The sequence below is a fragment of the Rhagoletis zephyria genome, unplaced genomic scaffold, assembly GCF_001687245.7.
Source record: "Rhagoletis zephyria isolate East Lansing unplaced genomic scaffold, Rhagoletis_zephyria_1.1 Rzeph_scaffold_01198, whole genome shotgun sequence".
NCBI classification, from domain to species: domain Eukaryota; kingdom Metazoa; phylum Arthropoda; class Insecta; order Diptera; family Tephritidae; genus Rhagoletis; species Rhagoletis zephyria.
This window is the reverse complement of record NW_016158282.1, coordinates 6,976-20,364: the sequence shown is the minus strand read 5'-3', so window position 1 is coordinate 20,364 and position 13,389 is coordinate 6,976. Positions and strand designations below refer to the sequence as shown.

General features: G+C 34.7%; 1 protein-coding gene across 2 annotated transcripts in view; it reads left to right on the top strand.

Annotated features, from left to right (window-relative positions):
* The window catches only part of sxc (O-linked N-acetylglucosamine (GlcNAc) transferase sxc), a 132,216-nt gene extending 121,572 nt beyond the window's left edge, over positions 1-10,644 (top strand). For both annotated transcript variants that reach the window (XM_017616407.1, XM_017616406.1), the window contains one exon: positions 10,104-10,644. In XM_017616407.1, coding sequence (XP_017471896.1) covers positions 10,104-10,150 — 47 coding nt within the window. In that variant the 3' untranslated portion in view covers positions 10,151-10,644. The remainder of the gene's footprint in view (positions 1-10,103) is intronic.
* The last annotated feature ends 2,745 nt before the right edge of the window (positions 10,645-13,389 follow it).

Sequence of the window (13,389 nt, the reverse complement as noted above, 5' to 3'; positions counted from 1 at the left end):
ACAGTTTGATGCGCGGTGGTCTGTCTGCAGACAGTTAAAGCAGATGTTGCTCCTCTGAACCAGATTGCGTCTCGCATTCACTTCCATATCTAGGAACTGCTTACATTGATAAAGCTGATGCTGCTTTGAACAAAGAACACATGTATGTAGCATTGTTGTCACCGATGTCACTCCGAGATGTATTGGCCGCTGTAGTCTTTTGGGTGTTTTCCAACTCATAAACTCTTTTCTCCAGGAAGATCAAGAAATCTTGAATCGATTGCTCTTCCTCGCATGTCTTTTCCCTATACTACAAAACATGCGTCTCGGCGTCAAGCTTTTTCTCTAACATGAACAATAAAATTTAATTCCAATGTTAAACAGGTTCATTAAGCACTTTTAACGCATTTATACTTTCGTTGGTTGTATTCTGTAGTCGCTTAGCTTCTGCCGTTGACGCAGACTTCATTGCATGTTGATCGCATAAAAGTTCAAGATAAGCTCTCTTTACTTTGTCGCACTTATCGTCTTTTTGCTTAATTAGCTGCCAGGCAATATCGTAATTTGCATTGGCTGGTTTTAAATGTTTGATGAGCGAAAGTGCTTCCCCTCAAACTTTCGTTTGCAAATATTCTAGCTTCTCAATATTGGAAATGTTTTGTCTGTCGTGTATAAGTGTCTCGAATAAGTCGCGAAAACGGATCCAGTCCGTACATTTGCCATCAAATTCTGGTATCTGAATGCGTTGCAAACGCATTTCATGTTGGATGTGTTGTTGTTGTGTGTAGTTGCTGGCGTTTATTGGGCTTGAACCATTTTCTATCCCACTGTTACGAGATATGCGTTCCATTAATACACCCATTGTTGTCTGATGCTCTAGTAGGTTCTGAACTGCGAACGATAATTCGCCGGCTGGCGTTTGATTGTCAATAGCAGTATGATTTCCCGCAGAAAGTTGCATTAAACGTTGTAAATTGTTTTAATAGCGAAATATTTCTCTTCAACCTCGATGCGGTACACTTCTTCTTCTGCCTGCTGTTTTCTTGTGGTAGCCCACATGTCTATTTCTAGCTGAATTCCTCCATGCTGTCTAAACATGCCACTCCTTCTGCACGAACTCTTATATCCTCCGCCGTTATGTTTTGATCGGAACATACGTTGTATATGGGTGTTAGGCTCCCTTTAATCGTTTGCCTTTGCGCTTTCAATTTATCCATGGTTACTTTGTAGCATTAATTTCACGTTTTGATACTTTGTCACAACTGCTGCTTTGAACAGCTGCTGAGCTGCCGTGTAGCATTGATTTCGATCTTACTAAATGTATTGAATCCTGTTCACACGCTGTTGTGGTTTGGTACACTGCATGGGCTTGGCTTGGTAATTGTCGTACAATCACTGTGCTGTTTACGTTACGACCAAGAGACGGGGGCTCTTGGCACTTGTTGAAGGGCTGCTTGTACTTTAAGGCAATGGAGGCTAAGTATTTGAAGGCTCACATAGGTGTGCTCTTGCCATTTGACCAGATATGCTGGATACTGTACACACACGTTGGAGGCTGACACTGATGTATTCTTGCTAATTAGTTTGGAAAATTCTGGACACATTTTCAGCGACCAGTTGTTGAAGGCTCATACGAGTTTGCTCGGGCCAGTAAAACTAGCACGTTTATTCTTCCACGGGTAGAGGCTCACACAGGTGTGCTCTTGCCGCTTGGAAAAATATTCTGAATACTGGACACACTTCTAGGCGAACAGTCGTTGGAGGCTCACACTGATGTGCTCTTGCCAATTACCAGAATATTCTGGATACTGGACACACTTCTGGGCGAACAGTCGTTGGAGGCTCACACTGATGTGCTCTTGCCAATTGGTTTTGGAAAGTCTGGACACACTTCCAGGCGACGAGACGTTGAAGGCTCACACAGGTTTTTACCGATGTATGTACGCAACTGTCAAGTTTTTACGTGCGATTGTAATTGCGACACGTGTTTAGTGATGTGCGCATTCAACAATCTCACAAAACTTCATATTCATCCGGCACGACGGATCAATAAATGTCGTAGAATCGGCTTGCAAAACGAAACGTGGATTGTAAATTATAAATAACTAGCCAATATGAATGCATATGAAAAATTAACCAAGTTTTTATTGAATCTCCACAACAGTTTTATACACGTTTTTGGCACCAACCACCCTTGTATCAAAAAGCCAAGCTCTCAAAAAAAAAAAACAATGACAAGTCAAACCGCCAAAATTCTCTCTTCGTCCTCGCGTTACTTTAAGTAAGTTGCAGTTCGTTTACGTCCGTTTTCAAAACAGGGATGCCATATCTCTAAAATTTTAAAAAACATTAGATATTCCAATTTATCAAATATTCTAAACATTTATGATCTTATAACTTTTGAACCACTACACGGAACCGCACGAAACTTTGCACACTTATTTGCTTTTACCCCGGGAAGGTTATAGGCATGGTTTGATTTGCAAATATGGTGTAAATTTTGCGAGGGGGCGTGGCACCTCCCATAGGGCTGCAAATTTTTAATAAGCTATAACTTCGGAACAATAAGTTACATTAACTTGAAATTTGGTATGCAGACAAATCTTTGGTAGATGCTTATAGTAAGGTTTATATAAATGACTTTGTTGGAGGGGGCGTGGCATATCTCATAGTCGTAGAATTTTTAATCAGCCATAACTTCGGAGCCATAAGTCACATAAATATAGTAAGGTTTATATAAATGGGTTTGTAAATGGGGCGTGGCACATAATATAGGCGTGGAATTTTTTATCAGCCATATTTTCGGAACCACAAGTCACATGACTCCTTTAACCCCTTTTGATATGCCTTTCGAATTTAAAAGACCTCAGTTTCCAGTTCGCTTAGCTTTTGCAATGACAATAAGAATGCCTCAAAGTAAAACCCGAAACTTTATCGAAAATAAAATGTATGATAATTGTATTGGAAAATGCATTTATGTTAATAGATATTTTGAAGTATTAAAAAAAATGCTGTGAAATCATATTCGAGTTATTATTCGTAAGAAAAAAGATAGTATTTATTCTATTATATAATTTATTGGAGATATTTTAACCTAAATAAAAACACCTGCAGTGCCAAAAAATTATTATTGCATTTCATTCCATAACACCCAAGCTATACAGCTGTCCTACCATATGCTGCTATCACGGCTGTAATAAAATTGGAGCAGAGAGTATAACATCTTTACATAAAGTATTTTTCATATTTGTATAAAGACGTGGGGTGAAACCCGCGTTTAAAATCTCTTCAATAAATCTCTTTTTGAAGGTGTGTTTATTGATGACTGGAAGCGAGCATCAATCACGTCTATTTTTAAGACTGGTAACAAATGCGATGTTGGGAATTATAGACCAACTAGATCGCCCTCACCCGCTTCGCTGAGTGTATGAGATTTCTGCGTGCTACATTGAGTAAAATTTATTTCAAGGAAACTCAATTCAAAAAAGGGAGGTTTAAAATTTGTTTAACCATCTTCAAAATATTTTCAAACTAATACTTTCTTAAACTTCTTATATAGAGGGTTCGTGTAACCTCCCATAAAAACCGAATTTTTCTTACCGAATATCTCTGGATATGTTTATGGTAGAGTACTGAAACTTGGTGTGGAGATATATCAAATCAATCTTATACGCATGGAGAAAAACGGGCTATTTGAAAAGAGGGCGTGGCGCCGTACATACTTATATACAATTCATCTGTAGGTGTGTTTGTGAGTGAAATCCTCCTAAATGCTCGGACGGATTTTAACGAAGTTTTTTGTGTGTTTTTGAGTAACTCTCTGGATAGTGTAGATTCACAAATTCCCCCGCCACTTGGTACTGGAGTTAAGTTATTACTAAAAATCTTATTGATGATCCACTTTGGCTAATATTCAAAATATGTATTGGTAACGGTAAAGGCAATACTATTGCAAAAGAGAGCTGCCACGTGGCGCTGGAGTCATTACGAATAATCGCCAAGTTAGAAAGGGTGCCGTGAATGTCAAAATAAATAAACCTGTTGCACCATTGAGAATATCGAATTTTTATGTGTTACGATTGGCCCAATGTATATGATTTTTGCCAATATTGTTATGCCTTAAAGCTTCATTCGGAGACACCAGGGTTGAGTTGTGCAGGGGTAAATCTCAAATCACCACCGATAAATCAACCGCCAAAACCATCGCGCGCCTTTTGCCGTAATAAATTCAAGTAAAAAAAATTTATTTTCACTTAAATTGCTTTCGTGAAACTTACTTTTAAGGTATATCGTCTGAAATAAGTCTATGTATATTGGATTTCTGTAGAACAATTATACGCATCCATTTCGAAATTGTCACCAACTATACTATAAAGTTTCTTGGACAGATTTACTATAGAACCGGATCATTGTTGCCGCCAGGGAGTGAAGAGAAAGTGTTCTTCAAATTTATTTCTTTGTTCTATGAAATGTTACACAATTAGAGAATTTAAAGAACTTTCGTTAGGTTATTTAAAGCGGCAAATGACCATCAAACCATAATCTTGGCTGATGAATGTCCCAATGAAAATTGTAAACGTGAATTATTGGTGAAAATGTTGGACCAAAAAGTTTCAATAAAAAAAAATTATTTTGTGCGTGGCGAAGTTCGCCGGGTATGCTAGTATTATAATATTTTATTTAAACTAGTTAAGTTGAATTTTTAAAAAGGTGGCAACCCTTGTGAAAGACTTCAATATTATTCAAAACTTTAAAACTAAAGGTTTCTAAACAATATTTTGTTTGACAACCATATTTTAATTCTTCAGGTTGCAAGCCTTTTCAAAATATATTAAACTACAGCTTTTTTAAGCCTCTTGACATCCATTTTTTTTTAATATAATTTTCAAATAAATAACTCCCTTAATTGAAGTTGAATTAGATTTTTTTAAAAGGTGGCAGCCCTCATCCATCAGTAGACAATGACTTATATATCTCTATACCAAGTTCCAGTAATCTACTAAAAATATTTCCTGAGAAATGCAGTATGAAAAATTCCGTTTGTATGGGAGGTGCCACGCCCTCGAGACTAATCGAGATTAAAAGTATCCTATATTTTAAGTTGGGCTAAATAACAGCACTGTACAAAATTTCATTATGATCGGTTGAATAGTTAAAGCGTGAAAGCGTAGCAAACAAACAAACTCACTTTCCGATTTATAATATTAGTAAGGATTAGTAAATTGTCCACAGTTGCTAAAATATTCGAACACATCATCAAACCCAAACTTTATTTTAATGCCAAACATTTCATCTATCCTAATCGGCACGGCTTTGTATCGGGCAGATCCACGGTGACTCACCTCGGAGTTTTTACTGAGGATTGTTTTTAAACTTTTCGTAATGGATTTCAACTTGATGTGATCTACGCAAACTTTTCGAAAGCCTTCGACAACATATGCCACAATATTTTACTGACTAAATTAGAATGTATGGGTATCCACTCGGTCTTCTTGGAGTGGATCAGGTCTTACGTACGCTTGAGATCTAGTACGGTGGTTATCGACGGCGTTTCGTATAAGATTTTTGAAGTGAAACTTCTTTAGCGGCGGTTGGTTGGTTGGGAGTAAATTGGCAAATTCAGCGGAAATTGCACACGGATCTGGTTGGGACGGAAATGGTGCAACGGAAATGATTGGGGCTGAAACAAGTACTTATTGTGTATATGCATCGGAAATAATGCAACAGAAATGATGCAACGGAAATGGTGCAACGGAAATGGTTGGGGCTGAAACAAGTGCTTCTTATGTGTATGCATATGGTATAAATTTAACAAAAATTTGCTAACAAAAGGTTAAAGAATAACACTTAGAAAAAGACCAATACAAGAGTGAAATTAAAGGTGACTACATACACAAATGAAGAATAGGATAAAGGCAAACGTAAAAATAACAACAAAAACAAAGATGCGTAAAGATAAAGGCAAAAATGAAGACGAAGGTAAATCTAAACACTTTACTTATATATATAAGAACAAATGTGAAGGGGAATATGTAGCTAAAAAAATGATGAACATAGAAGCAAAGACAAAGAGGAGGATGAGGATACCGATAAAAGCAAAGATGAAGATAGGGGAAGAAAGATTAAAATAGAGGTAACTAAAGAGGAAAGGATATAGAGAGAGACACAGAGACTCAATCTACACCTATCGACACCTATCGATAAAATAATCGATATTTTTATCGGTTTTGTTATCGATATTTATCGATTTGTTATCGATATTAACCGATTTTGTTATCGATATTCATCGATTTTGTTATCGATAATTATCGATTTTGTTATCGATATTTGTCGACTTTGTTAGCGATATTTATCAATTTTGTTATCGATATTTATCCGATTTTGTTATCGATATTTATCGATTTTGTTATCGATATTTATCGAATTTGTTATCGATATATATTGGTATTGTTATCGATTTTGTTATCGATATAGATCGATTTTGTTATCGATATTTATCGATTTTGTTATCGATATTTTTATCGATTTAGCTACCAATAGTATTATCGATGTTGCTTTTGAAATTTTTACCGAATTTGTCATAGATTATGGTATCGCTATTTTGATGGACGTTATAATCGATTTTGTTATCGATAGAGTATAATGATAAAAATGAAGATAACGGAAAACAGAATAACATGAATGTTGTTAAAACGAACAGTGGTAGAGGTAGGGATCTACATTGATAGAAAAAAAGCGAAAAAATATAACCTTAAGCAAAAGCAGATGTGTGTATGTATAGATAGATAAGTAACGTAAGTTTCACTTCTACAGTGTGGCCCAGGCACACTTACTTTTTTTTTGCTCTCTCAGGTGTCCCACGAGGAAGCATCTTGGGCCCACTATTTTTCGTACAATTTATCAAGGACATCAGTTCCTATCTTTCGAATGCTAGTTTTCTTCTGTTTGCTGATGACTTGAAAATATATTCTGAAATTAGATGCACAAATGACTCGGCTGATCTTCAATCGCAGCTTGTCAGGCATTGAGTGTTGAAAATCAACATTTATTCTATCGCATAAAAAAGTTATTCAATATAGGCGTAAATGGTATCGAACTAAAGTGGTTTGAAAACTTCATTACGACTCGATATCAAAGAACTGCGACTGGATCATCAATATCCGATAAAAGCAGTGTATCTGTCGGACTGCCTCAAGGATCTGTGCTAGCTCCAATTTTGTTTAATATATATATTAATGACATTATTAATTGCATAAAGTACAGTGAAACCTCTCCTAACGGACACCTCTATTAGACGGACATCTCCATTGGGCGGACATTTTTTCCTATACCAAGTTTTAAGTATAATTTCGGAACAAATTACTCTCTCTTAAGCGGACACTCTCTTGGCCGGACGCGGACAGTTATTTTGCATAAAATTGACACAAAAACTCTATTGGGCGGACGCGAACCTCTTATCAACGGACATTAAGATTTCTTTTCATAACAAATCAAACAAAAACCTCCGTTGAGCGGACGCGAACTCCTCATAGGCGGACTACTAAATGGAAAAAGGGGACTTCCCGCACAAAATGTGATTGTTATGCACACATTTAGTTTGGTTTGCGCAGTGGTTTAGGTTCGTTATTTGAATTGTCAGAAACCCTTGGAGACTGAAAAAAACATGAAAACTATTGATGAAAAAGGTACTGACACTGAAAAAAATTCAAAACAAAACTTACGTCAATCGACAATTTCCTAGTTTTGTATGTAATGAATCTATGGTTTTATGTAGTTTATGGACTAAAATGTAATATTTATTTTTATTTTGTTATTACTTAATATGTACTTACGCACATAAATGAAATGTGCATTTTTGAAAAAAATACATGCACATTTTTGTTTGAACGATGTAATATCAATATCTTTTATTCAAATAAGAAATAGTGACTATTCAATTAATTAAAACATTAAAAAGTTCTATAACAGGCTTCCCCTCCATTAAGCGGACACCTCTCTTGGGCGGACAAAAAATTACTGACGGTGAGTGTCCGCCCAAGGGAGGTTTCACTGTATTGCGATATTAAGTTACTTGCTGATGATACGTTGCTTATGCTAAGTGGAGAAAATATAGCTGAGATAGCCTCTAAATTGCAAGATGACTTAAATAAAGTATACGATTGGTTATGTTTGAACAGACTTAAATTGAATGTCAATAAAACTAAGCTTATGGTTATATCCAGGCAAAATTCTGAGAACAGTGGGTTGCTAACTCTAAATATAAACAACGAAGCACTGGAAAAAGTTAATACATTCAAATATCTAGGAATAAAGATCGATGATAAACTAGTCTTTAACGAACACATTGATTATACTGTAGGCAAGATCGCAAAAAAATTATACTTTACGCAGAGAATCTGCAGATACTTGAGTAGAAGGTATAAGACGATGGTATATAGATCTATAATCGAACCTCATTTTAATTATTGTCCAACTATTTTTTTCATAATGAGAGATAGTCAAATTTATAAATTGCAAAAGCAACAGAACAGAGCCATGCGATGTTATGACACACCCATCAGAGACATGTTGGCCGAATTAAATTGGCTGAGTGTTAAACAACAACTTTTTTACTACACAATGAAATTTATTAGGAACATTATATGCCTGATTACTTAAAAACAACATAAAGTATGTCAATAATGTACACTCCAAAAATACTCGAAATAAAAATGATTTCAAACTACCTGCTTATAAAACCGAAGCAGATAAATGTAACTTGTATTATAAAGGATTAAGATGCTTTATTGAATTACCAAAAGATGTTAAATCAAGCAATATGAATGAATTTAAACAAAAATTCTATAATTATTGTAGGATCCTTCCTATTTAGTGATGCATGGGCAATCTTCCAGACTTTCAATCGCAATGCATACGCACCATGTATAGTGTTGCATTACGCCAACATATACCCTTCCGCACACAACCGAAAAGCAGCCGAGGCTCATCACAAAACGCATTACTAGATCAAATCTGTGAATCGCTGTTTAGATGCTTGTTTCGCACTTTGCATGCATACGCGGTGGCTCAACCGCAGCCAAATAGTGCAATCATTGTAATGGTTTGTTTTGGAAGTATGCCTCATTGCTTTTCACTGCAGTTGGTGTCCATATAAATGGCGTATACTTTATACTTTGCCTAGGCTTTAAATTATAGATCATAAATATAGGGAAATATGTATATGCATATAAGTTTAAGCTAGGCTTAATTAAGCTGTAAGAATTAAATAAATAAAATAAATAAATGTTTGCCTTAACTCGTTAAGTGAGATTAAAGATCCTGGAGTACATTTCGACTCAAAACTTACCTTCACTTCTCACTTAAATGAAACTATTGCTGACTAATTTGCCATGCTTGCATTTGTTAGACGTCACTCTTCAGAGTTCACCGACCCTTATATTATTACGATGCTTTATACCGCGTTTGTGTGTTCAGAATTGGAATATGCTGCGTTTATTTGGAGGCCGAGTCATACTGTTGATATTAATCGTTTAGAAAAGGTGCAAAAAGTATTTATACGCTTTGTTTTACGTTCATTAAAGTTTGTTGAACCATTGCCATCATATGTCTCCCGTTGTCGGCTAATTAGCCTACCAACTTTACATAACAGCAGAACTTCTCTGGCTCTCATTTTTATTGGGTATTATCTCGGGAAAAATTGAGTGCCCGTCCTTACTTGAGAGAATCCATTTGTATGTTCCTGGCCGTAATTTGTGTCGGTTGGGCTAAGTAGAACGATTTATGGTGCAAATGCGCCAATAAACAGAACCTTATCTGATTTCAATTATTTTTCAAACTTGTTAGGCATAGATTTTACAAGATTTGAGCAAATACATTAGAATTGGAAAGATATCTTAAGTCCAGTCATTAATATGTTATAAGTCTTGTAATTCCTAACCTGTTTCAAATTCTTGATTGTTTTTTTAATTGTTTCTTAGGTAATCTTCTAAATTAATTTTTAAGTAAACAACTTAGCGTAATGACTGATAGTTATATTTAATTATCATATTAATGTCTGTTATAACTATGGTTAGTTGTTAGACATAAATAAATAAATAAATATATTGTTTTATTTTGTTTTACAGAGTTGCTGCATCACAGTTGGCAACTTTGGGTTGCCCAGAGCTTATAGCACACACGAGACAAGAATACGAAGACGTTGCAATTCGATTAGGAACTGATAGAGAATACCTGAAAGCGATGAGGGCAAAAGTGTGGAAAGCTCGTGTAGAAAGTCCTTTGTTCGACTGCTCTCAATATGCTAAAGGATTAGAAATGGTTTTCAGCCGAATGTGGGAGCGATTTGCTAACAATGAACTCCCAGATCATATATATGCAGTTAAAGACAAGTGAAAATGAATAAATATATTAACGTGTTTGCTATTTTATGAATGCGAAAATACAAATAAGATTTTATTTACAAATTTGTTTGATGTTAAAAGAAGTTGTCTATAAGTTGTCATTTTTAATACACACAAACGGATATACGATTCCTAGTTTTAACGCAAGTAACAGCATTGAGTTGACTACGAGAAATATGGTTTTAAATAAAATACTGTACTTATCCAGAAGTTACAAAATATTATAAACTAAAAGAAATAAAAGTTATCAGCCACAAAGAAGGATCAATTTCTGTGTTTCGTTATAGATTATTAGGAGCGTAAGAATGCAACAATTGTTCCCAGAGATCATCAAATTGAGTTGGAAAAGTTTCGCAGACATACTTTTTAAATGAAATGAAATGACAATCATGCCTATGTATTACGGTACCCGATGGATGCCATCCGCTCGTACTGTCATTACGAGCGAGTTTGATACCCTAATACGCATGCATTTTGGGGTGTGGTTTGAGTATTATCCCTCGCGCAATATGCTCCTTATCCCTCTTTTTTTAATGCCTACAAGCATATTAAGCATACTGTAAGTATATAAATGATATTATATATTAGGAAGAATATTATAAACTACCTAATTTTTCTTAATTTACAGACCACGATAACTGGTAGGATTCCATTCATTCGCGTTTGAATTCGATATTCAATAACTTTAAAGGGCACTATAAGTATACAATTTAAAGTGCCCTCAGATTTTCATAGGCTTATAATACTTAGTTGTTATATTCTTATGACTATATATACTCACGAAGCTAAATTAAGGATTTTTAATAAATATACACTGCCGGAACAAAGTATTGGCACAGCAAATTTTTCACAATATATGCAACAATTTTTATTCTAATATTTTTCCGCCGATTTTGTATAAAAATATGGTTCATACAACAACAAAAAACATAAAAATATAATTCCCAAACTTTGTGCAAAACTCGCGAAAATTCTAAATTCTAAAAAATCTGATTAAAAAGCTGAAAATTTTTATGAAAATTTGCTGAACACATTTATTTTTACTTTTTCGCCTTTTTTCAATTTTGGTGAGGTTTTTACACACTATTTTATAGGAAAACCATACTAGTACTAAATTGATTGTAAAACCAAATTTAATAACGAAAAAACTAGTGTTTATTTTCAAAAATCGGATGAAAGATTACAGAGTTATTAGACTTTTAACGAAAACAAAATTTTTGGCAAAAATATTATTTTTGTCTACACTACTCAAAAATGTTTTCTTGACCGTTTTTTTCTTAATTCAGCATCACCAGTTTCTCGTTGTAGAATATCCTGAAATCATTTTTATACCCAAGCGCACTTGTCCACAAGGGTATTATAACTTTGTTCACATAAAGGTTGTTTGTAACAGCCAAAACGGATCGAGATAGATATAAACAAATGTGTACATAATTGATCATAATGAGAAAAGGAATCGATTAAGCGGTGACTTTCTGTCCGTCCATGCACACGATAACTCGAGTAAAAATTTAGATATCTTAACGAATCTTGGTATGTTGTTTTCTTTTCAGCGTAGTACGGATGGTATTGAAAATGGGAAAAATTGGACAATAACCACGCCTACCTTCCATATAACAGTAGTTTTCTGAAATACGAAAACTGCGATATTTTGGTAACTAGTGGAGCTTATTCACTCGAAATTGATATGGACAATGACTTTGAGGCGAAAAATAAGATTATAAATTTTTGGAAAATGGGCGAAGCCACGCCCACTTATGATTACATGTGTATATCTTGGTAACCACTCCACCAATTTCGCACAAACTTGGCACAGTTATTGGCCTTATTATTATTGTTATTTTATTTTTTCCTACAAAATGTTTTTTTTAATTGTAGCTTCTTTGTGAAAGTGTTCGCCTTGTTCATCACTGAACTGTCCCAAATTATGTGGGAAGAAGTCCAAATGCAAATAAGGAAATTAATTTTTGTGGCCATGTTACAACCAGGGACCGTAACGGTTATAACTTTTATTATAAAAATCATTTTTTAATCGTTATTAACTGAGTTTTATTTTTTGCTCAAAATATAACGATTATTTTTTAAGTATTTTTTTTGCTCGGGAAAATAATCGTTACGTTTTAAGTTTTATTTTTTGCTCGTAAAATAATGGTTACGTTTTAAGTTTTATTTTTTGCTCGGAAAATAATCGTTACGTTTTAAGTTTTATTTTTTGCTCGGAAAATAATGGTTACGTTTTAAGTTTTATTTTTTGCTCGGAAAAAAATGGTTACGTTTTAAGATTTATTTTTTGCTCGGAAAATAATCGTTATTTCTTGAGTTTTATTTTTTGCTCAGAAAATAAAACTTAATTTTTGCGTATGTATGCGTATGCGTGAATAGATAGGGTCGGCTGGCTGCATTGAACTTTTAACGCCACTGTGGAGTGGGTAATGAAAATACAGAGAGCAAGATACAAGGGCAGAAACAAAAACAAGGGCAACGACAAAACCACAGACACTCACAACCTATATTGAAGGATCAAGCCAATGATAAAGATGAAGAACAGGACAAAGTTAAAGATAAATAAAAAGACAAGGATAAAGACAATGATGAAGATGAAGATGAATACCGGTAAATATAAATAAAACACAGTACTTTTAAGTACCTATTCGACACTTAATCCTGAGTACATTGAATCGATCCTGAGATCAGAGTATTTTTGAGTACTGAATACTTTCGAGTTCTTTTGTGAGTACTGAGTACTTTCTTGAGTACTGAGTTCTTTGGAGTACTCAGTATCGATACTTTTAAAAATCGAGTGCGGTCGATCCTTTTGAGAATCGAGTTCTGAGTACTTTTGGTATCGATACTGCCCAACACTAGAAATTATAGCCTAGCGCTACAAAACTCTATCATGCACGTTTTTCTACAGAGCTTAGCTTTTTCAAGAAGCTCACGTAGCTCCTAAATTTAGGAATTTAAGATCCTATGAAAATATCTAAAATTCATAATAAGAGATTAAACCGAT